The sequence below is a fragment of the Pelophylax lessonae genome, assembly GCF_965119305.1.
Source record: "Pelophylax lessonae genome assembly, chromosome: 4".
Taxonomy (NCBI): domain Eukaryota; kingdom Metazoa; phylum Chordata; class Amphibia; order Anura; family Ranidae; genus Pelophylax; species Pelophylax lessonae.
The window spans coordinates 519480005-519505176 of record NC_138771.1 but is presented as its reverse complement, the minus strand read 5'-3'; the positions used below and the strand labels follow the sequence as shown (position 1 = coordinate 519505176).

The window sequence follows — 25172 nt, the reverse complement described above, 5'->3', positions numbered from 1 at the left end:
AGCAATGCCCCCCCCCCCCCCCACTGACGGCATCCGTCCCTGCTGTGATGATGGCCGATATTTCCACCTTTACCATAACCGCTTTATTTTCCTTCAATGGACACAGTCAGCGATCGATAGTGACATTTGTCCATTGATCAGATTGATTAAGAATAGTAAACAGCGTTTACTGTGTGTCCGTTTATGAATGTACAATGCCTTGCGAAAGTATTCGCCCCCCTTGAACTTTGTGACCTTTTGCCACATTTCAGGCTTCAAACATAGATCTAAAACAGTAATTTTTTGTGAAGAATCAACAACAAGTGGGACACAATCATGAAGTGGAACGAAATTTATTGGATATTTCAAACTTTAACAAATAAACTGAAAAATTGGGCGTGCAAAATTATTCAGCCCCTTTACTTTCAGTGCAGCAAACTCTCTCCAGAAGTTCAGTGAGGATCTCTGAATGATCCAATATTGACCTAAATGACTAATGATGATAAATAGAATCCACCTGTGTGTAATCAAGTCTCTGTATAAATGCACCTGCACTGTGATAGTCTCAGCGCAGTTTAAAGCGCAGAGAGCATCAAGAAGAACAAGGAACACACCAGGCAGGTCCGAGATACTGTTGTGGAGAAGTTTAAAGCCGGATTTGGATACAAAACGATTTCCCAAGCTTTAAACATCCCAAAGAGCTCTGTGCAAGCGATAATATTGAAATGGAAGGAGTATCAGACCACTGCAAATCTACGAAGACCTGGCCGTCCCTCTAAACTTTCAGCTCATACAAGGAGAAGACTGATCAGAGATGCAGCCAAGAGGCCCATGATCACTCTGGATGAACTGATGAACTGCAGAGATCTACAGCTGAGGTGGGAGACTCTGTCCATAGGACAACAGTCAGTCCTATACTGCACAAATCTGGCCTTTATGGAAGAGCGGCAAGAAGAAAGCCTTTTCTTAAAAATATCCATAAAAAGTGTCGTTTAAAGTTTGCCACAAGCCACCTGAGACACACACCAAACATGTGGAAGAAGGTGCTCTGGTCAGATGAAACCAAAATCAAACTTTTTGGCAACAATGCAAAACGTTATGTTTGGCGTAAAAGCAACACAGCTCATCACCCTGAACACACCATCCCCACTGTCAAACATGGTGGTGGCAGCATCATGGTTTGGGCCTGCTTTTCAGCAGGGACAGGGAAGATAGTTAAAATTGATGGGAAGATGGATGGAGCCAAATACAGGACCATTCTGGAAAAAAACCTGATGGAGTCTGCAAAAGACCTGAGACTGGGATTGAGATTTGTCTTCCAACAAGACAATGATCCAAAACAAAGCAAAATCTACAATGGAATGGTTCACAAATAAACATATGCAGGTGTAGAATGGCCAAGTCAAAGTCCAGACCTGAATCCAATCGAGAATCTGTGGAAAGAACTGAAAACTGCTGTTCACAAACGCTCTCCATCCAACCTCACTGAGCTCGAGCTGTTTTGCAAGGAGGAATGGGCAAAAATTTCAGTCTCTCGATGTGCAAAACTGATAGAGACATACCCCAAGCGACTTACAGCTGTAATCGCAGCAAAAGGTGGCGCTACAAAGTATTAACTTAAGGGGGCTGAATAATTTTGCACGCCCAATTTTTCAGTTTTTTGTTAAAAAAGTTTGAAATATCCAATAAATTTCGTTCCACTTCTTGATTGTGTCCCACTTGTTGATTCTTCACAAAAAATTACAGTTTTATATCTTTATGTTTGAAGCCTGAAATGTGGCAAAAGGTCGCAAAGTTTAAGGGGGACGAATACTTTCGCAAGGCACTGTATGTATAGGGACTGGGAGTCTCTATAGAGGCTCAATCATTCATGTACAGTGCAGCTGAGGCTGCAGAAAAAGGAACAGTCTTCAGTCCTTTTCTCAGTCTCAAAAGAGGCACCAGAGGTCTGTATATCATATCTCACCAAAGCTCCTCCCACACAAAAAAAAATAAAATATGCACATAAAGCAAAATCATTTTAAAGCCTTGTCCACACAGGGCATACTATAGCGTATAGCCCTGCAAGGCCATGTTTACCTGTACAGGTGTTCCTTGCATCCCTATGCAGGCAGTTCCCATTGATGTTATTTGAGATGTAGCAACTGCACCCAATCTGACCTCCATGTTGGTTCCGATGCATGTCAGATTGAGAGCAGTGACTGTGCTGCGCAGGCGTTACATCCGAATTGACATGAATGTGACTGCATGGACGGAACACCTGGGCATCCCTGTGCAGATAAGCACGGCCCTCCACGGGCACACACTTTAGTACACCTCATGTGAATGAGGTCTTATTAGCAATTTAGCAGGAATTTTTGTTGGGTTTGTGTGCACGAATGATTTTAGCGTATTTTTTAATAAAAAATTGGATTTTTGTTACTTACCGTAAAATCCCTTTCTCTGAATTCATTGACGGACACAGCGCTCCATATTGAGAACCATATTGCCCCCCACATGAGTAGGACACGAGGCAGTCCTAGTTGGTAGAGGTCTCCCTTTCTGCTATAGGCCTCCAGTTTAGTAACAAGCAGTATCAGAAGTATAAAAAAAAAAAACTCCAAAGAGGGGTGGATGCTGTGTCTGTCAGAGAAAGGAATTTTACGGTAAGAAACAAAAATCAAATTTTCTCTTTCATTCATTGACTGACACAGTGCTCCATATTCAGAACCATAGGGACGACCCCAAGTCAAAAAGGAAGAAGTTGAGGGGGTGGGACAAAAAAACCCAAGGCTAAACCAAAGAAGCCAAAATGGGTAAAAGGAGCTCAACAAGAAAAAACAGGAGCACCACCTGAGAAAAAAAAAAAAAACACCCAAAGAGGGAAACAACCCTCTAAACAGCAGCCTTGCAAAACCTTGCGACGAAATTAAGCATCCCTAGATGCCAAAACGTCCACTTTATAAAAACTTCATTAAAAGTGTGCATAGACGACCAAGTGGCCCAAGAAGTACTAAGAGCTTGAGCAGAGCGCGCCGTCACAGGGAAAGGAGGAACCGACCCTTGATAGAATAGGCCTGAATCACCGTCTGCCTGATCCACCTGGAAATGGTAGCAGAAGAAGCGGACAGCCCCTTCCTCGGTCAGTCCATAAATCACAAAATCTCTAACCTCAGAAAAGACTCAGTGGCAGCCAAATACCCCCGAATCACCTGAACTACAACCAGGGTATGCAACACAAATTCCTTGGGAAAAGAAAGCCTGGGACACAAGGAAGGCAACACAATGTCCACATTCAAATGCAAGTAAGAGACAATTTTAGGTAGGAACGGCGCACCAAATACCTGGATTTTGTAAGAGCTTACTGTAAAATCCTTTTCTCTGAAGTCCATTGACAGACGCAGCTCTTATGCTTCTTATACCATTGGGTTATGCTGCCTCCTACAGGAGTAGTACTAGGCAGGAAAAAGACAGTTTACCACGCCTACGGGGACTGTCCCTATAGGCATAACCCACACTCCCTGCTCCAGGATACCAGTTTTGTTGCAAGTAGTGAGAAGACGACACAAACCATCCCCATATCAGAGGGGCGGGTGCTGCGTCTGTCAATGGACTTCAGAGAAAAAGGATTTTACGGTAAGTTCTTACAAAAATCTATTTTTTTTCTATCGTCCATTGACAGACGCAGCTCTTATGCTTCTTATTCCATTGGGATGTCCCAAAGCAGTGTAGGCATGAGGGGTGTGAAGAACACAAACCAAATAGTTCATGTAAACTCCAAAGTCTAAACTTAGCCAACTGGGTAACATGAAGCTCAACCAGGAACAACAGGAGCTCACCCATGAAAGAAAAAACCCCTTAAAGAGAAACAAACGAGTCACTTTTAAACAGCAGCCTGCAAAACCTTGCAGCCAAAGGATGCATCCGAAGAGGCCAACAAATCTACCTTGTAGAATTTAGTGAAAGTGTGCACAGACGACCAAGTCGCCACCTTACAAACTTGCACTACTGAGGCCTGATGGTGAAAATCCCAAGAGGCACTCAGCGCCCTAGCAGAATGCGCCATCATAGGGAAAGGAGGAACCTGACCCTTCAAAGAATAAGCCTGAACAACCCTCTGTCTAATCCATTTGGATATAGTTGCAGCAGACGCAGCCAAACCCTTACGAGATCCCTCAGTAAGGACAAACATCTGATTTCCTAAAAGACTGAGTGACTGTCAGGTAAACCCTCATCACCCGAACCACATCCAGAGAGTGCAAAGCAATTTCCTTGGGATGCTTAGGACAGAGGGAAGGCAACAATGTCTTAATTTAGATGGAAATCAGACACCACCATAAGGAGAAAAGACTGATTAGGTCGGAGTACCACTTCATCTCTGTGAACCACCAAATAAGGCGAACGACAAGACAGCGCCACTAACTCAGACACTCTGCGGGCAGATTGAGATTCCCACGGAGGCAATGGGGATCTCCTCGAGGGAGCCAGATGACGGACTCCCTGAATAAAAGTGTGAATCAAGACATTAGCAGCCAACAGACGTTGGAAGTAGCCTAAAGCCGTCACTTGGCCTTGATAGTGCCCAAGGCCAACCGTTGCTCAACCCCTTTTTGTAAAAAGGCCAAAACTCTAGCTATAGAAAACAAGCGAGGGTGCAGCTTCAGCGATTCACACCATGAAATGTACGATTTCCCAGTAGGATGATAAAATCTTCCTAGAAGTCGCTTTCCTAGCCTTCAACAGGGTAGGAATTACAGATTCAGAGAAAGACCCTTATCTCTCAACACCTGCCCTTCAACAGCCATGCCGTTAGAGCTAGCGACCGTAAAGCAGGATGGAAAACTGGTCCCTGGGACAGCAGATCCTCCCTCAGAGGAAGTCTCCACGGAGGATCGGCGACCAATTTTACTAGGTCTGCGTACCAAGACCGAAGAGGGCAGTCTGGGGCCACCAGAACGACCGGAATTCCTTCCACCGCCACCCTGCAGAGAAGCCTTGGCAAGAGTTTTATCAGAGGGAAGGCATAGATCAGCCTATACTGGCTCCAAGGAGCCACCAAGGCGTCTGACATCGGCCAGAGGATCCCGAGACCTGGCCACAAACCTCTGGACTTTTTTGTTGAGGTGAGACGCAAACAGGTCTACCTCCGGAGTTCCCCACTGGACACATAGGAGATAAAAACACTTCCGGATGAAGGGACCATTCCCTTTGATCCAGCACCTGACAGCTCAGGTAATCCGCTTGCCAATTCTCCACACCCGGAAATGTGGACTCCGGAAAGAGCCGAGAACATTGTCTTCTGCCCATACCAGAATTTTGGCCACCTCCTTGGCCGTCTAGACACTCTTGGTGCCCCCTTGATGATTGACGTAAGCCACAGCCGTAGCTTTGTCTGATTGGATCTGACCCAAAGAACCACGTACCGGATTCGTCCAGTGGATCAGGCAAAGCTTGACTGCTCTGAGCTCCAGAATATTGATCGATAGGGAAGGCTCCTCCATTGACCAGGTCCCCTGGGCACAGAGTTTCCCCAACACACCACCCCAGCCCGACAGGCTGGCCTCCCTGGTGACCACCGTCCAAAACAGTGGTAGGAAGGACTTGCCCTAACAATGCTGGCGACTGGATCCACCAGGATAGAGCAGACCTCGTTAGGCGGCTCAAGCATATAATTTTGTCTAAAGACTGTGGATTCCTGTTCCATTTGACAAGAATCTCTGTTTGCAGAGGTCTAGAGTGAGACTGAGCTAACGGAACCACCTCAAAGGTTGATACCATCAGACCAAGGGCTCTCATACAAGTCCGTAGTGAGGACAGATCGGTTTCCAACAGCAACCGGATCGCTCCCTGCAACTTCTTAAGTTTTCCAGGGGAAGAAACATCCTCACCAAGGCGGAATCTAGAGTCAGCCCCAGATAATCCAACCTCACTGAAGGCATCAGAGCAGATTTCTTTAAATGGATAGTCCACCCGAATTCCTGAAGGGTCTGAACTGTAATTAACAGGTCGCCCAACAGAGCCGAGTGAGAGTCCGCTCTCAATAGGAGATCATCCAGATATCCCAGGATCGCAATCCATTTTTGGCGCAACAAGGCCAATATCGGGGCCAGTACCTTGGTAAAGACTCTGGGAGCGGAGGCGAAAACCAAAGGGTAACGCCACAAATTTAAAATGCTCCTCTGCCACCGCAAAGCGGAGAAATCGCTGGTGTTCCCCATAAATGGGGATGTGTAGATACGCATCTTTGATAGTGCTGATTCAAAGACGCTACCACCGACTGAATGGATTCCATTCAAAACTTCTGTAGGCGAAGATTTGACTGAAAAAAACCTATCCGCTGGCCGGGACCGAAATTCGATCTTGTACCCGGAACAAATCAGTTTGTGAACAAATTTGTTTTGAATGAAGGAAGTAGAGGGTTTCTGAAAGAAGCGCAGACGTCTCCCCACCCTAGAAATGGGTGAGGATGCCCCTTCATGCTGAAGAGGACTTGTCTGCAGAACTGGAGTGGCTGGTCTTGGTCTTGCCTGACCATGGCTTTTTAGCCCCTCCAGAAGCCCTGAACAGCTTACCATTTTCTTGCGCCCCTGAGGTTTGAAAGTCTGAGCGGTCAAAGAAGGGCCCCCGCTCACTACAGGGTGCGTTACCTTTGGAGGATTGAGGAAGAAGAGTACTCTTCCCACCTGTTAGACCTTTGATCAACTCATCCAGCGAGTCGCCAAATAATCGCTCTCCCAGGGGGAGATTTGTTAAGGCCTTCTTGGAAGCTTGGTCTGTGGACCAGCTTTTCAGCCACACCATGCGTCTTAAGGCAATCCCCACAGCTGACACTCTGGCCACCAGGGAAGCCGCATCCAAGGACACACAGGAACACCAGGGCCTGCGCCATCTGGTCTCTATGTTCAATCAGCTCCAGGGAAACTAATTTAGCATCTAAGTTCCCCTTAAAAACCTTAACCTATTCCGTAATACCCGCCAACACATGAAGATGGCGGGAAAAGGTTTCCACCCGCCTGTTCACCGAGTCCGTAAACACCGGGGAATCTTCCACAGGCACTATAGTAGATTTGTTCAACCTGGATACAGGATGACCCACCTTAGGTGGTACCGTCCAATGGTTTGAAACAGTCTCAGCAAAGGGATAATGAAGTTTAAAGCGCTTAGGCACTACTAGCACGTGCTTGATGAGCCGCCATTGTTCATTAACAAGATCATGAAAATTCTCAGGACAAGGGAAAACCTTGCTCGATTTTTGGGTTTTGCGGAAGCCAAAAGGACACCCGTGTCTCTACCGGTGTGGGCTCATCTGCCATTTTTAAAGTTTCCCTTACTGAAACAATCGGGGCTGCCACCAAAACGCATTCCTGCATTGCAGCTGAAGAGGACAGGTCCTCTTCCCCCTCCGATTGAGAGGACAGCGATCCCTCAAGGAGGGAGGCGTCCGTGGCGACCCTATCAGCCTCTGAATCAGAGGACCCCACCGATGACGGTGAAGGCAGCAGCTGTTTCTGGCAATAAACCTTTTTCATCACAAAATCAACCTTGGATGCCAAACTTTCCAGTGCTGCTGAAATCGCAGCCAGCGACTGCAATCCAGAAGGTCCGGTAGTGGCACTAAGGGGGTCTGAGGGTGAAACCACTGCCTGGGACTCCATAATTAGTTCAAAAGAAAACTGGTGTAATGTCTCTGAGCGCTGTCCCCACCACCGATCACCGCGGCATGCGGAGTCCCCTTTTCATATATGCAGATAGAGTGCGCAGCGATATGCCTACAGACATCCCAGTAATTTACCACCTCTCAGAGAAACCTCCAGAGCCGATCTGTGCAGCAGGAAAGTAAAAGTCACAGGATATGACATCAGCCTGGATAGAATGAAAAGTCACGCTGCCTGTGTAGCTCCATAAGGCTACACAAAAATGGCTGCCAATGCAAGTCAATAGTAAGCACAGGGAAAATGGCTGCACCATGCAGGTCAATGGGAGAAATTCTCCGATGCCCACACTAAAGATGGCGGCCAGGTATCCTGACAGGCCAGGGGGATCTTTTATGACGTACTAGGTCCCATCATCCCCAGGACCCCCCCCCCCCCCCCAAGACCACTAAGGGATATGGCGGGGCTGCATTTACTCACCAAACCAAGGACCCAGTGGGCTCAGCTCCAGACCAACCACCTCCTACCCGGAGTGGGGGGTGCTGCCAGCAGAGAGGTACGCTGCAAATCTGGGCATTCCAGGTTGTCCCGTCCCAGCGAGACATCCACTCGCAGGCTCATCCCCATCCAAAACGGGGCTCTGTCGTGGCGAGGCCTAGTGTGGGACTATAATCTGCTCATGCTCGTAGGCCAGGCTGGGAGACCTTAAGGATCTAGATTACCCAGTGCAAAACCTCAGCCTGCAATTGCTTTTAGTGCACCAGGATGAATCCCCCTGAACACTAACTAGCAGAAGTGAGTAAAGAAAATAAAAAAATATTCTTAAAAGAATAAAAAACTGAGACCGAAGTCCCAGCAGGAAACCTAGGTCTTACTCATTCACTAGACAGAAAAACTGGTATGCTAGAGCAGGGTGTGTGAGGTTATGCCTATAGGGACAGCCCCCGTAGGTGTGGTAAACGTTTTTATCCCTGCCTAGTACTACTCCTGTAGGGGGCAGCATAACCCAATGATATAAGAAGCATAAGAGCTGCGTCTGTCAATGGAAGATAGAGAAAAGGAGTACGACAAGATGAAGTCGCCAGTTCCGACACCCTGCGAGCAGAGGTGATAGCCATCAAAAAGGCCACCTTCTGGGACAACATAAGCAAGCGAATCTCCCGAATATTCTCAGAGGCTTCTGGAGAACAGAGAGCACCAAATTCAAGTCCTGCGGTAGTAGAGGAGACCGCACTGGTGGAGACCGGTGTCAAACCCCTTGAAGGAATGTCCCAAAGCAGTGTAGGCATGACAGGTGGGAAGAACGCAACCAAAAAACAGGTAACGTTTTTCCAAAGGCTAAACATAGCTCAACCAGGAACCACAGGAGCTTACCCATAGAAAGAAAATATAAACCCCTGAAAGAGGAAAAAAAAAAACAAAAAAACTCTTTAAACAGCCTGCAAAACTTTGCCCAAGGATGCATCCGAAGATGCCAACAAATCTACCATGTAGAGTTTTGTAAAAGTATGCACGGAGGACCAAGTCACCACCTTTCACACTTGAGTAACAAAGGCCTGATGAGGAAAAGCCCAAAAGGCACTCAGCGCTCTGCTGGAATGCGCTGTCAGAGGGAAAGGGGGAACCTGACCCTTCTATGAATAAGCATGTACAACTGTCTGCCTAATCCATCTGGATATAGTCGCAGCAGACGCAGCCAAACCCTTACGAGATCCCTCAGTAAGGACAAAAAAAAAAGCCTGATTTCCTAAAGGACTCTGTGGCCAACCGTTAAACCCTGATCGCCCGAACCACATCCAGAGAGTACAAGGCAATTTCCTTGGGATGCTTAGGCTAAGAGTGAAGGCAAAACAAGGTCTTCATTTAAATGGAAATCAAGACACCACCGCAGGAAGAAAATAACGGATTAGGTCAGAGAACCACTTTATCTCTGGACGACCAAATATGGCGGACAGGAAAGCTCCACCAATTCAGACACTCTGCGAGCAGAAGCAATAGCCACCAAAAGGCAACCTTCCGATAAAGGCAGAGATATGTCCCTATATTCTCAAAAAGAGACTTTTGAAGACTAGACAAAACCAAAGTCAAATCCCATGGGGGATCAAGGGTAAGGGGGGCAAGGGGGATCATCTCGGAGGAGCCATAGGACACACCCCTTTTAGAAAGGTGCGAATCAAGGTATTAGCAGCCAACGGGCATTGGAAGTACATCGCCAAAGCCAACACTTGGCCCATGATCATGCCCAAGGCCAACCATTGCTCAACTCCTTTTTGCAAGAAAGCCAAGACCCTAGCCACCAAAAAAAAGGCAAGGGTGCAATCATTGCGATTCACACCATGAAATATACATCTCCCACGTGCAAAGCTAAATCTTACTGGAAGTCATTGTTCTGGCCCTCGGCAGGGTAGGAAGCACAGACTCCGCCATCTCAGACCCTGGCCTTTAACAGCCATGTTAAAAACCACGACCGTAAAGCAGGATGGGCCCCTGAGACAACAGGTCCTCCCTCAAAGGCAACAGCCAGGGAGGAACGACTACCATCTTTACCAGGTCTGTGTACCAAGATCCACGAGGCCTGTCTGGAGCTACCAATCGGCATCGGCCAGAGGATCTCGAATTCTGTCCACGACTCTTTGCACCTCTTTGTTTAGCTGAGATGCAAACAGGTCGATCTCCTGGGTCCCCCAATGGACACACAGGAGACGAAATACCTCTGGATGAAGGGACCATGCCTTGTGATCCAGAACCTGACGACTCAGGTAATCCGCTTGCCAATTCTCCACTCCCGGAATGCGACCTGCGGAAAGACCCGGAATCTATCCTTACGCCCACATCCGAATCTCAGCCACCTCCTGGGCCACCCGGGCACTCGGGCACTCTTTGTGCCCCTTTTATTGATGTAGGCCACAGCCATGGCATTGTCCGATTGGATCCGAACCAGGAGACTGAGCAGTCAATTTTTCCATAGATCAGATGGACAAATCTCGATTGCTCTGAGTACCAGAACATCGATCAGTAAAGACGACTCCTCTGTCGACCAGCACCCTGTCCCAGCCCGACAGGCTGGCATCCGTGGTGACCACCGTCCACAGCAGCAGAGGACTTGCCCTGACTCAGGGCAGGTGACTGAAGCAACCAACAGAGCGTTGACCTCGTGAGTCTGCTCAAAACTTATCCTGTCTAAGGACTGTAGATCCTTGTTCCTTCCTCCTCGAAGGTCGACACCATAAGACTCAGGGCTCTCATGCATGTCTGTAGAGAAGAGAGATCGCTTTTCAGCAGCAAACGGATCTCTCCCTGCAACTTCTAAAGTGTGTCCCCGGGAAGAAAGACCCTAGCCACGGAGGAGTCCAGAGTTAGTCCCAGGTAATTCAGTCGCATCGACGGGGTCAGTGCAGATTTGAAGTTCATGATCCACTCAAACTCTTCAAGGGTCTGAACCATGATTGACAGATCGCCCAACAAGGCTGAGAGTTTGCTCTCAACAGGAAATCGTCCAGATACAGTGGGTACGGAAAGTATTCAGACCCCCTTAAATTTTTCACTCTGTTATATTGCAGCCATTTGCTAAAATCATTTAGGTTCATTCTTCTTCCTCATGAATGTACACATAGCACCCCGTACTGACAGAAAAACACAGAATTGTTGACATTGTTGCAGATTTATTAAAAAAGAAAAACTGAAATATCACATGGTCCTAAGTATTCAGACCCTTTGCTGTGACACTCATATTTAACTCAGGTGCTTTCCATTTCTTCGGATCATCCTTGAGATGGTTCTACACCTTCATTTGAGTCCAGCTGTGTTTGATTATACTGATTGGACTTGATTAGGAAAGCCACACACCTGTCTATATAAGACCTTCCAGATCACAATGCATGTCAGAGCAAATGAGAATCATGAGGTCAAAGGAACTGCCTGAAGAGCTCAGAGACAGAATCGTGGCAAGGCACAGATCTGGCCAGGGTTACAAAAAGATTTCTGCTGCACTTAAGGTTCCTAAGAGCACAGTGGCCTCCATAATCCTCAAATGGAAGACGTTTGGGACGACCAGAACCCTTCCTAGAGCTGGCCGTCCGGCCAAACTGAGCTATCGGGGGAGAAGAGCCTTGGTGAGAGAGGTAAAGAAGAACCCAAGGATCACTGTGGCTGAGCTCCAGAGATGCAGTCAGGAGATGGGAGAAAGTTGTAGAAAGTCAACCATCACTGCAGCCCTCCACCAGTCGGGGCTAACCAGGCACTGCTCATCACCTGTCCAATACAGTCCCAACAGTGAAGCATGGTGGTGGCAGCATCATGCTGTGGGGGTGTTTTTCAGCTGCAGGGACAGGACGACTGGTTGCAATCGACGGAAAGATGAATGCGGCCAAGTACAGGGATATCCTGGACAAAAACCTTCTCCAGAGTGCTCTGGGCCTCAGACTGGGTCGAAGGTTTACCTTCCAACAAGACAATGACCCTAAGCACACAGCTAAAATAACGAAGGAGTGGTTTCACAACAACTCCGTGACTGTTCTTGAATGGCCCAGCCAGAGCCCTGACTTAAACCCAATTGAGCATCTCTGGAGAGACCTAAAAATGGCTGTCCACCAACGTTTACCATCCAACCTGACAGAACTGCAGAGGATCTGCAAGGAAGAATGGCAGAGGATCCCCAAATCCAGGTGTGAAAGACTTGTTGCATCTTTCCCAAAAAGACTCCTGGCTGTATTAGATCAAAAGGGGGCTTCTACTAAATACTGAGCAAAGGGTCTGAATACTTAGGACCATGTGATATTTCAGTTTTTCTTTTGGGGTGCTATGTGTACATTCATGAGGAAGAAGAATGAACTTAAATGATTTTAGCAAATGGCTGCAATATAACAAAGAGTGAAAAATTTAAGGGGGTCTGAATACTTTCCGTACCAAAACCTTGGTAAAGACTCTGGGAGCGGAGGCAAGATCAAAGGGTAACACTGCAAACTGAAAGTGCTCCTCTGCCACCGCAAAAACGGAGATACCTCTGGTGTCCCCCGTATATAGGGATGTGCAGATATGCACCTTTGATGTCAATGGAGGCTAAAAAATCCCCCTGATCTAAAGACGCTACTACCGACCGAATGATGGATTTTATCCGAAACTACTGCACCCCCACAAAGCTGCTCAGAGATTTGAGGTCCAAATTAGGATGCACCTTGCCCTAGGGAAAGAATCTGAATTTCGGTCTCGGCCAGCAGACAAACTTGTACCCAGATTTAATCGATTTGTGAACCCCTTTGTCCCGGATCAAGGACATCCAGGGTTCATGAAAGAAACACAGACGTCCCCCACCCCAGAAAACGGGCGAGGGCGCTCCTTCATGCAGAAGAGGATTTGTCCGCCGAACCGGACTGACTGTTCTTGGGCTTACCCGACCAAGCCTTTTTGCTCCCTCCAGAGGCTCTGAACGGTTTACCATTCTCTTGTGTCCCTGAGACACAAAAGAACCGTCTTTGGAGGATAGGGGAAGAAGAGTACTCTTACCACCCGTTAAGCCTTTTATCAACTCATCCAAGGAGTCTCCAAACAATCGCTCGCCCAGAAAAGGGAGATCTGTTGAGGCCTTCTGGAAGCCTGGTCACACCATGCAGCGTATAGGAATCCCTACCGCTGACCCTCTGGCAAACAGAGGGGCAGCGTCCAAGGACGCATCACACAAACACCAGGGCCTGGGCCATCTGGTCCGTGAGTCCAAACAAGGTCGGGGCAACCATCTCTGCTTTCACGTTTCCCCTAAGCACTTTAACCCATACCGTTACCGTCTGTGAAACCAGAACGGACACTTAAGCCCCGTACACACGTACCGATCGTCGGCCGACCGATCGGCCGTCTTTTGTCCCCAGGCTGTCCGGTCCGCTGAAAAGTGCAAAAGACTGCACACGAATTTTGTCCGCCGACTGCAGAAGTGGTGTCATGTGATGGTTAACTTTCCCTGTGTTTTTTCTTTTCTGAGCATGCCCAGTCTTGCAAATCTGCTGTCTGTCGGCCGAATTCTGTACTGACTGGCGAACAATCGGCCGTTCTGGTGTCGGCATACAAAAATTTTAATGCTTGCACGACAGATTCTGTTCGGCCGAAAGTGCGCTGTCGGCAGCATCATACTAACAAGCCGAAAATCGGCCGATCGTTGGGCGGCCGAACAGTTTCGGCCGACAATCGGTACGTGTGTACGGGCCCTAAGATCGGTTTTTGTACCACAGTAGATTTGTTAAACCTGGAAACAGGGTGGTCCACCCTAGGTGGCAATGGCCATAGGTTCGAGACCGAGTCAGCAAAGGGATAAACTGAGTTTCAAGCGCTTAGACACCCCACCATTGTTCATTCACAATATTGTGAAATTCCTCGGGACAAGGAAACACCTGACCTGATTTCTGGGCTGTGCGGGAACCAAAACTACCCGTGTTCCTGACTGTGTGGGCTAATCAGTCAATTGTTTAAGTTTCCCTTACAGAACAAATCAGTGCTTCCACACATTAGCCTTGTGTAAACCCATGTAACTTGGAGCATACATAGGAAGGAAAAGTATGTCCCCACCCTCATGTGGCAATAGCAATTGGCGCCTCAATGGCGAATCACCAAGCACCAGTACTTATGAGGAATGGAATTGTCACATGCTCCCCTATACCCAGAAGTAGCTCTTCTCTCCAAACAGAAAATGGAGCAGAGGCAAGGAAAGGTGAATAAATACTGCTGAGAAGGGTGAATGTTAAAGTACGCCTCTTGGTCTGCCAGGCATTGGCAAAACACGCTTACTTCATATACACGTCAAAATATACTGAGGGAGATTTTTTTTGCTCACGCTTGACATAAAACAAGAATGTATTTAGGGATCATGCTGCCAAAATTGTACATGAATGACATGCCCTTTCATACAGGTTCTACCCCCTTTTGTCACCAACCCTTTTAAAATGATCATATATTAAAGAGTAAGTTCACATTTGGAACATATAACCTGTTCGAACAGTTCTTAGGGTACAACATGTAACATGTTCCAGCATAAACACCTTCTCTCCCCTCCCCACACCCACTGTCACAATTTGAAAACAGTGCAGACAGTTCCCTGTGAATGAATAGACTACAAGTACCGCCAGCCATTGCGGATAACAGCTTGTAGTTCTCAATGAACTACAAGGGTGTTGGTGAAAGCAGTCGTACTTCATTGATATTTTTGCTCTCAAATATCTGCCTGCATCGGAGGTATGAGTATACAGCTTTCCTGACAATCTGCAGGAGCATGACATTTGACTCATGATCACCTGATCAGGGATGCAATGCTCTGCAAGCTCATTCGAAAAATAAACATAATAAAGAGCCCAAAGGAAAGTGCATTTATTTTAAAAAGCGAATTTAGCTTTTAATGAAAGTTAGAGCCAGACCAATGTTTCCTGCTTTCACAGCCCGGCATTCCTGACAAGAAAAGGCAGATAGTTAAATGCTACCTGAACTTCCGAGTCTTAGGACTCCAGAACTTCTTGTGTCCCCACCCCATCCTAAAGATCCAATTTCTGTATTTAACCAAAAGGGTTACGAGATGACCAAACAAAAAAAGATTAAAAAAAAAAAAAAAAAAGTCCTTGCCCTGTTGTCTAACGCTCAACTTCCATAAGGAATGCTTTGACTCACCTGAGGACTTGACCCACATGAAAGGTCCATCTTACTGCTCCACCCAGTACTGGAGTCATCTTCGCCACTGTGACCTGTTAAAAAAAAACCAGGGTCACTAAGGAGGGATAGACAGACAGCTAAAGAGAGTTTAAGCATGACGGTGTAAAGAAAAGCAGTGCTACAGACAAAATATAGGAATCCAAGTCACATTGTCCAGATTTCTTTTTCTGTGCTTCTTGTCTTACCATCGGCTTTTTACAACATCCTTGCCCCTCACTGTATCCTACAACCTAACCTCTCAGCGTTATGGTCACTAAAACTTAAAACTCAACTCCAAACAAATGACTAAATATATAGTTGAATACATAAATAGGATATGTTTAACACCTGCCTAGGGTTGGTGTTTTTGGCTAGTCGGTCCTGAAATGTATACAGTCCTGCCAGCCAGCACAGTCTAATTCAGCTACATACACTAGAGAGATAGTAGGGTAGATTTACTAAATTTGGTGCACTCAGAATTTGGTGCCGCTGTGCATGATAGCCAATCAGCTTTGAACTTCAACTTGTTCAATCAAGCTTTGGCAATAAAAAACTGGATGCGGATTGGTTTCTATGCACCAGATTTTGCACTCTCCAGTTTTAGTATATAACCCCAGAGTTTAGCTTAGTCCTCGTTTTAGTGACCCCATGGGATTGAATCAGAATTCTTCTTTGATGGCTCCTTTATTAGCCATTTGAAATCCGATTGGCTGTTATGGGTTATGCTATTTTTTACATTACCATTACACTGCCTTTTTGGATCAAATCAACAGATGTGTATCTAGACATCAAAAAGCTCCATGCAAGAATAAGATTGAAGGGGCCCACACCAAGGACATACATTGCACCCAGGTGACTTAAAATGCTCCCCATACAGGAGTCTTTTTTTTATACCCTTATCACTGATGGTTACAGTAATGGAAAAGTCACCATCAGGCAGTGTGTACTGATCACTACATGATTCACAGGCACAGGTTCAGAGACTCCAATTACTTCTTATGAGTCACTGCTGTGCCAAGCCTGGGCTGTGTACCAAAGAAACGTCTGCCTCTCTCAATCCCTGAACCAGCAACTATCCAGTCCCTGTTCAGAAATAAACTGAGCCCCCCCTCTTTCCCTAGGGGGTACCACAGCAGGCACATGGTCTGCCATGGCTTTAGTTATGCCCTTAAACACCAATGTTTTACTCTCCAGCAGGGGCACCCTGCCCATACCTAGGTCAGAATTGGTCCCCAAGAACAGAGAGACTTATCACATTAACACTTAACACATGGCACACATGCTTACCATTTTCCAGCAATTCTGGCTCTCGAGATTCCACCTTCTCCTGAGAGAACTTGATGTGCAGCTGAGGATATAGACGCCCCATTTTGCAGCCTGTGCTCTTTGCCTCTGCAGGAGACCGAGAAGGGAAGTGCAAAGATGCCATAGACAGCATACCCTCAATTGCGTCCTCCTCCATGCTGGTCGAGCTGAGATATTCACTGCCACAGAACAAAAAGTTTACTAAAATTAACTTACATCAGGAACAGAATAGAACAAAAGGCATACTGTTTAGGGGATCAAGGGAAAACTTTATCCTGGGGAAGTATACATCGACAGTCTCCCCATACTGTATCTCAGCCATATCTTTTACCTAAACCTAAATGCCCTAGTTGACAATACTCCTAATCCTAATGAAAAATAGTGTTGCGCTATCCCTTTAAATATTGCATTAAATAAAAATGTTAATCATATGACTCCTTAAAAATTAACAAAAAAAAAATGCATCGCCAGCACAAGCTAAAAAAAAAAAAAAAAATATGGATAGTACACCAAAAATGGTCAGTGAAAGGTTTGTGTTATCAAATGCAAAAAAAGTCCTGTGTCACACAAACTCAATGCAGCAATTTCTTCCAATATCTGTGACCACAATATCTGTGCTCCTTCACCATTGTACATGCCAACCACTTACCAGATGTATATGTCCCCTCTTATATTAAGGTCTCCAGTAATACTGTTTTTAGCTTTTTTTTTTTTTTTTTAATCCTCCTAAAACTGCTCAGGTTGCCTCAATCTATTTTGGCTCATTATAAAAACTTATTTCAATGAGAATATGCAGTGTTTACAATCTTATTTTTTTTGGATGCACATACAATGTGATCAGCTTAAAAGCGGCATTACACCCAAGAGCATACATTATTTAGCAGCTCGCCAAGTTTTACATGTGATAAATGTATGTGTTTTCTAATTTCACTTTCCTTTATTTTTACCTGGTGATCGAACAAGTAAATCTTTTTTTCAACCGTACAAGCTCTCCTGCAGATGTAGCAGTTAAGAGGGTTGAGGCAAATCACTTGCAGCTGACAGGGGTGCTTAAAATGATCAGCTTTTATTGCTGTAAAACCTTCATCCCAAAAAGGAACAATCATTACTGTATCTGCTTAAAAAAGTGCTAGCTAGAGTTTAGGTTTAATTGGTTAGCGTATCTCAATCTGCTAGTACATCCAACACTCCCCTCCCCCTAGCCTGACAATGCTGGTGCCCAAAGCTGTCTATTTCTCCTTCATCAGGGTGCGGGCACTCTAATACAGGAGTGCTTGCTGGCCAAATCGCCAGGTGAAAACAGAGGGGAAAACAATGCAGCCTCCACATCTAGTAACTGGTAAGCTATATACGATTACATTTTTGGTTTAAGATCACTTCAAAGCTGAAATAAAAGTCACAGAATATGTAAATTAACCCCCATTTTCATAGTTTTACCTCATCTGCAACAGGCTGTTATCTCTGCAAGCACAAGGCAGAGTGAGAGAAAGCAGCGGTTATAGAGAGAAAAAAGGGGATGTGAAAGAGTACATGACTATAAAGATATGTAAATGTAGAAGGCTTCAATGGAGCCTTACACACAAAAAACACTTTATAATTTATGTTTTGTTTCAGTTTGTAACTGTATACACATGGGGGAGCCATATGTTCTCATTATACATGCAGACTGTTCATCTTGTTTAGAAGCTGAGCACAACAATTGCCCTTGCAAAAGTATTCACCCTTCTTGACTTTTTACCTATTTTGTTACATTACAGCCTTAAGTTCAATGTTTTGTTAATCTGAATTTTATTCGATGGATCGGAACACAATAGTCTAAGTTGGTGAAGTAAAAAGAGGAAAAAAAAATATATACATAAAACTATTTTTTAGAAATAGATAACAAAAAATTGGCACGCGCGCATGTATTCACCCCCTGTGGTACGAAGCCCATAAAAAGCTCTGGTGCAACCAATTACCTTCAGAAGTCACATAATTAGTGAAATGATGTCCACATGTGTGCAATCCAAGTGCCACATGATCCGTCATTACATATACACACCTTTTCTGAAAGGCCCCAGAGGCTGCAACACCTAAGCAACTAACCAAACTCTGCCATGAAGACCAAGGAACTCTCCAAACAAGTAAAGCCCCGAACACACGTACCGAATGTCGGCCGAACGATCGGCCGTCTTTTGTCCGGTGCTGTCCTGTCGGCTGAAAAGTGCTAAAGACTGCACACGAATTTTGTCGGCCAACAACAGCCGACTGCAGAAGTGATGCCATGTGATGGTTAACTTTCCGTGTGTTTTTTCTTTTCTCAGCATGCCCAGTCTTGTTAATCTGCTGTTTGTCAGCCGAATTCTGTACTGACTGGCGAACAATCGGCCGTTCTGGTGACGGCCAACAAAAATTTTAAAGTCTGCACGCCAGATTCTGTTCGGCCGAAAATTCGCTGTTTGTCGGAAGCATCATACTAACAAGCCGACAATCGGCCGATCGTTCGGCGGCCGAATATTTACAGCCGACAATCGCTACATGTGTACGGGGCTTAAGGGACAATGTTGTTGAGAAGTACAAGTTAGGTTATAAAAAAAATATCCAAATCTTTGATGATCCCCAGGAGCACCATCAAATCTATCATAACCAAATGGAAAGAACATGGCACAACAGCAAACCTGCCAAGAGACAAACGCCCACCAAAACTCACGGACCGGGCAAGGAGGGCATTTATTTAGAGAGGCAGCACAGAGACCTAAGGTAACCCTGGGAGGAGTTGCAGAGTCCTACAGCAGAGACTGGTGTCTCTGTACATCGGACCACAATAAGCCGTACGCTCCATAAAGTTGGGCTTTATGGCAGAGCGGCCTGAAGAAAGCCATTGCTTTCAGCAAAAAACAAAATGGCATATTTTGAGTTTGTGAAAAGGCATGTGGGAGACTACCAAAATGTATGGAGGAAGGTGCTCTGGTCTGATGAGACTAAAATTTGACTTTTCAGCCCTCAAAGAAAATGCTATGTCTGTCGCAAACCCAACACATCACCCAAAGAACACCATCCCCACAGTGATAGATAGTGGTGGCAGCATCATGCTGTGGGAATGTTATTCAGCAGCCGGGACTGGGAAACTGGTCAGAGTTGAGGGAAAGATGGATGGTGCCAAATACAGGGATATTCTTGAGCAAAACCTGTACCACTCTGTGCGTGATTGAAGCTAGGACGGAGGTTCACCTTCCAGCAGAACAATGACCCCAAACACACTACTAAAGCAACACTAGAATGGTTTAAGGGGAAACATGTAAATGTGTTGGAATGGCCTAATCAAAGCCCAGACCTCAATCCAAAAGAAAATCTGTGGTCAGACTTAAAGATTCCTGTTCACAAGCGCAAACCATCCAACTTGAAGGAGCTGGAGCAGTTTTGCAAGGAGGAATGGGCAAAAATCCCACTGGTAAGATGTGGCAAGCTCATAGAGACTTATCCAAAGCGACTTGGAGCTGTGATTGCCGCAAAAGGTGGCTTAAAGTATTGACTTTAGGGAGGTGAATAGTTATGCACAGTGACTTTTTCTGTTATTCTGTCCTATTTGTTGTTTGCTTTACAATAAAAAAAAAAAAAAACAAAAAAAAAAAAAACCTCTTTAAGTTGTGGGCATGTTCTGTAAATTAAATTATGCAAATCCTCAAACAATCCATGTTAATTCCAGGTTGCGAGGCAACAAAACACGGAAAATGCCAAGGGGGTTGACTACTTTTACAAGGCACTGTATATCAGATTATCTGGCAATATATCTTAAGCTGAACATACAGGTGCATCTCAAAAAAATTAGAATATCAACAAAAAGTAAATTTTAGTAATTCAATCAAAAAAGTGATTCTCATATTCTATAGATTCATTACACACAGAGTGATCCATTTCAATCATCGTTCTTTAAACTTTTATGACTATGGCTTAAGGCTATGGAAACCCCAAAATTCATTATCTCTGAAAAATAGATTACATAAGACCAATAAAAAAAAAGGATTAACACAGAAATGTTGGCTTACTGAAAAGTGTGTCCATGTATAGTATAGTATGCACTCAATACGGTCGGGGCTCCTTTTGCATGAATTAATGCGGCGTGGCATGGAGGTGATCAGCCTGTGGCACTGCTGAGGTGTTATGGAAACCCAGGTTTCTTTGATAGCGGCCCTCAGCTCGTGTGCATCGTTGAGTATGGCGACTCATCTTCCTCTTGAAAATGCCCCACAGATTCTCTATGGGGTTTAGGTCAGGCGAGTTTGCTGGCCAAAAACTGTGATACCATGATCATTAAACCAGGAATTGGTACTTTTGGCAGTGTGGGCAGGTGCCAAGTACTGCTGGAATATTAAATCCGCACCTCCATAAAGCTGTTCAGCTGAGGGAAGCATGAGTGCTCTAGAATTTCCTGATAGGGGGTTGCGTTGACTTTGCACCTGATAAAATACAGTGGACCAACACCAGCAGATGACATGGCTCCCAAAATCATCACCGACTGTGGAAACTTCACACTGGACCTCATGCAACTTGGGTTTGGCTCCTGTCCACTCTTCCTTCAGATTCTGGGACCCCAATTTCCAAATAAAATGTAAAATTTACTTTCATCTGAAAAGAGGACTTTGGACCACTGAACAGTCCAGTCCTTTTTCTCCTTAGTTCGGGTAAGACACTTCTGACATTGTCTCTGGTTCAGGAGTGGCTTGACCCAAGGAATACGACAGTTGTAGCCCATGTCCTAGATACGTCTGTGTGTGGTGGCTCTTGAAGCACTGATGCCAGCTGTAGTCCACTCTTTCCCCCAATCTCCCCCAATTTCTTGAATGGCCTTTGCTTCACAATCATCTCAAGAGTGCAGTTATCCCTGTTGCGTGTGCACCTTTTTCCACCACACTTTTTCCTTCCACTAAACATTCCATTAATATGCCTGGATACAGCACCGTGAACAGCCAGCTTTTTCAAGACCTTTTCCGACTTACCCTCCTTGTGGAGGTTGTCAATGACTGTCTTCTGGACAACTGTCAAGTCAGCAGTCTTCCCCATGATTGTGTAACCTACTGAACCAGACAGAGACCATTTAAAGGCTGAGGAAACCTTTATAGGTATTTTGAGCTAATTAGCCGATTCAAGTGTGACACCATGAGTCTACAATATTGAACTTCTTCACAATATTCTAATTTTCTGAGATACCGAATTTGGGGTTTTCACTAGCTGCAAGTCATAATCATCAAAATTAAAAGAAAGAAATGCTTGAAATCTATCACTCTGTGTGTAACGAATCTATAGGATATAGGTGTTTCACTTTTCAAAATGAATTACTAAAATAAAATTAACTTTTGGATGATATGCACATTTGAGACGCACCTGTAGATAGGCAAATGTCTCCCAGTACTTACTGTGCAGTGGTGCATGTCGTATAATACTTTTCTCAAAAAGAAAAGGCACGAATAAGTCCCACTATACAGAGATAATCTAACAAGTGAAAAAATATCTGAGCAGTAACAACTGCCTCCAATATCACATCAGCTCATTGACATCCCACCTAGGGTAGGCCTGCAGGTTACCATCGGGCTGTGGAACCAGAGGCAGGATCATGACATTTATGGTTACCCAGCTTGTCTGGCACTAGTTATTACCCTGCAAAATCACTGCCACTGTTTATGTACACAAGCAAGGGGGGAGGAAAAAAAAACACAGACACGCACACCTACCTTTTCTGTGTAGTGTCACTAGCTGACCAGTAGAATCCATTGTTGCAGGTTGTTGTGTCCTCTTTTTTAACACTTGCTGTGTGTTCCTCTGGCTGCTCGTCACCTGAGCTGTCTGAATCCTCTGAGGGATTTTTCTGCTAAAGCCAAAGAAACAGACTACGATGATGTGATGAACACTCAGAAGTAACATAACATAACATAACAAATCGCTGCAGGTTAGGATCAATGGCTTAGAGATATATTGATGTTCTCCCTGAAGTTGATGGGTTGAAAGGAGGAAAAAAAAAAAAAAATTGGCAAGTTTAATGGTTTGAGTGACTATGACACAGGCCAAATTGTAATGGCTAGACTACTGGTCAGAACAACTCGAAAACTGCAGCTCTTGTGGATGTTCCCTGTCGGCAGTGGTCAGGACTGACTAAATGTGGTCTAAGGAAAGTAAACAGGGTCATGAGTGGCCAAGGCTCAGTGATGCGCATGGGAAGTGAAGGCTGGCCCATGTAGTCTGATCCTATAGAAGAGCTACTGTAGTTCAAATTACTGAAAAAATGTATTCTGGTTCTGATAGAAATGAATCAGAACACACTGACCATGGCAGTTTGTTGTGTATGGGGCTGTGCAGCCACAGACAGGTCGGGGGGGGGGGGCCTATGCTGACCAGTGCCAACAACCAAAAATAATGGTTACGCGAGCTTCAGAATTGGACAAAGGAGCAATAAAGGAAGGTGGCCTGATCTAATGAATTTAAGAATGGTTTGAGGAACACAACGAGTTTTAAGGTGTTGACTTGAGCTCCCAATTCGTATAGCACTTGCCCTGTCCAAGATTTTAAAGGACCACTGTATCCAAATTGCATCATTTTTATAAAGACATAACAGTTTTAGAACAAATGTAAAATGCTGTTGGTATAGCAGGCAGATACTTTTTTTTTTTTTTTTTTAAACAGACAATCTCCTGCTAGACAATGTCATGTTTATTTCTTAAAGAGGTTGTAAAGGCACAAGGTTTTTTACCTTCATGCATTCTATGCATGATGGTAAAAAACCTTCTGTGTGCAGCATCCCCCCCAATACTAACCCGAGCCCCCTCTCGATCCAGCAATGTTGACGAGAGCCTAGCGTCTCTGGGGACTCGCACTCCTGATTGGCCAATGGGTACTGCTGCTGTCATTCACAGCCAGTGAACCAATCAGAAGACGAAGGGGCAGGGCCTAGCCGCGGCTCTGTGTGTCAATGGAGCGTGCCTGCCTGGATGCCCCCAGAGCAAGCTGCTTACCATGGGGGCACCCGGCACAAGCCAGGAGCGCCAAAAACTATTGCACAGAGCGGGCAAGTAAAACATAAAAACAAAACAAAAAAAATCATCAAGGCTTTTAAATTGCTTTAAATCGTTTGTTATCCCAACACTTTAAATTCCTGATATGTACCTGCTGTACCAAGTACTTGTATGAGAAACTATCCTGTTCTTTTTGTATTGCTTCCTTTATGTGAAATTTCTGGTGTTCGTCAGTCCCTCTGACTTACGATTAAAAACGGACCACACTAATGGCGCTTTTCCACTGCATGGAACCGTAACAGTTCAGGCACGGTTTTGTGCTTTTCCACTGCTGGTACCGCATGGTATAGTGTCGGAACGGTTCGGTACAGTACGGTATAGGTTTGCTTTTCCACTGCATGGAACGGTACGGTACGGCTCTGAAAAAACAGTACCTACTCGATTGTGGTTCCAAAAGGTACCAAACTGGTACCATATCCCACAATCCTTTGCATGCAGTCACTACTAGCCACTGATTGGTCAGAGAATCCCACCCACCCCGTTGTTATCCCACCCACTTAACCTTCGTGGAAAAGCAAACCAATACCGTACCGTTCCAACACCGTACCATGCGGTACCAGCAGTGGAAAAGCAAACCGGGCCAAGCAGGGCCGAGTAGAGCCGAGCCGGTACTTGCAGTGGAAAAGTGCCATAAGCAAGAGCAAACAGTGGTCAGTTCTCTAGCTATGCTGGGAACTCAGCGTGCTCCTCCAATGATCAGACTTGTCCTGACACGCCCCCACTGCACAGCCATTCCCAGGGAAGAGAAGTGTGCTGCTGCTGCTTTTCCTCCCCCCAGCTCTTATGCAGCTGAGAACAGAGGGAATGTCGTAAAAAAAAAAAAAAAGTATAATGTATTTTTAGATCTATGCAAAAATGTTTTTCTTTTCATTTCCATTTTAAACGAATGGGTTGTTTTAAAAGGTGATTGTTTGCAATCACTTAAACTCACATTTGCCACTTTCAGCAGCAGTTAACATGGAGTGACAAAGCTGCATAGCAAGTTACACAAAGGTCAGATATTTAGAATTATTGTGCAGGCGTGGATTAATGGTCCATAAACATATCTGTAAATCTCTATTATGGTGGCCACACAAGTTTAAAGTTTCCCATCAGATTGTTGTTGGATCTGCCTTCCCTTTCAATCTGCTTAGACTGGGTATGCACACTCCTTCGCCTCCTGAGACTTCCTGATGACGCATTCATATGCAAAATGCATTGTGTTCCAAGCCTTATCCGAAAATAGTGAACCAGCGACGTCACTTCCTGCCGGACGGTGGAACGCACGCCGACCGCTGCCACGCTACTAGGTACTACAGGGGGACAAGCTTTGGTATCTATAAGCTCCCACATAGCAACAAGCAATCTTACCTGTGCCAGGAGGGCACAGATTCATGTAAGCACCCATTTTATTACCTTTTGCTTTTAACCAAAAACTGTATTACACTATATCTGGCTTCCTGTCTTTCCACTCTATGCAAATGAGACCCATACCCAGGAAATCTATTTTGGAGAGAGGCAAAGGAGTGAGTCCTTGATTTTTTACTCTGTGTGTGAATAAGAGAGTGACCCA

At 45.3% G+C, this 25172-nt stretch overlaps 1 protein-coding gene across 2 annotated transcripts in view; it reads right to left on the bottom strand.

Moving 5' to 3' along the window:
* Positions 1–25172, bottom strand: part of KDM7A (lysine demethylase 7A) — a 169389-nt gene that overhangs the window by 4741 nt on the left and 139476 nt on the right. Inside the window, exons 16-18 of one of the 2 annotated variants that reach the window (XM_082252934.1) lie at positions 22286–22422; positions 16560–16756; positions 15252–15325 (exon numbers count right to left, since the gene is read on the bottom strand). In XM_082252934.1, the coding sequence (XP_082109060.1) occupies positions 15252–15325; positions 16560–16756; positions 22286–22422 (408 nt within the window). The remainder of the gene's footprint in view (positions 1–15251; positions 15326–16559; positions 16757–22285; positions 22423–25172) is intronic. The other variant, XM_082252933.1, reaches the window with a different exon arrangement.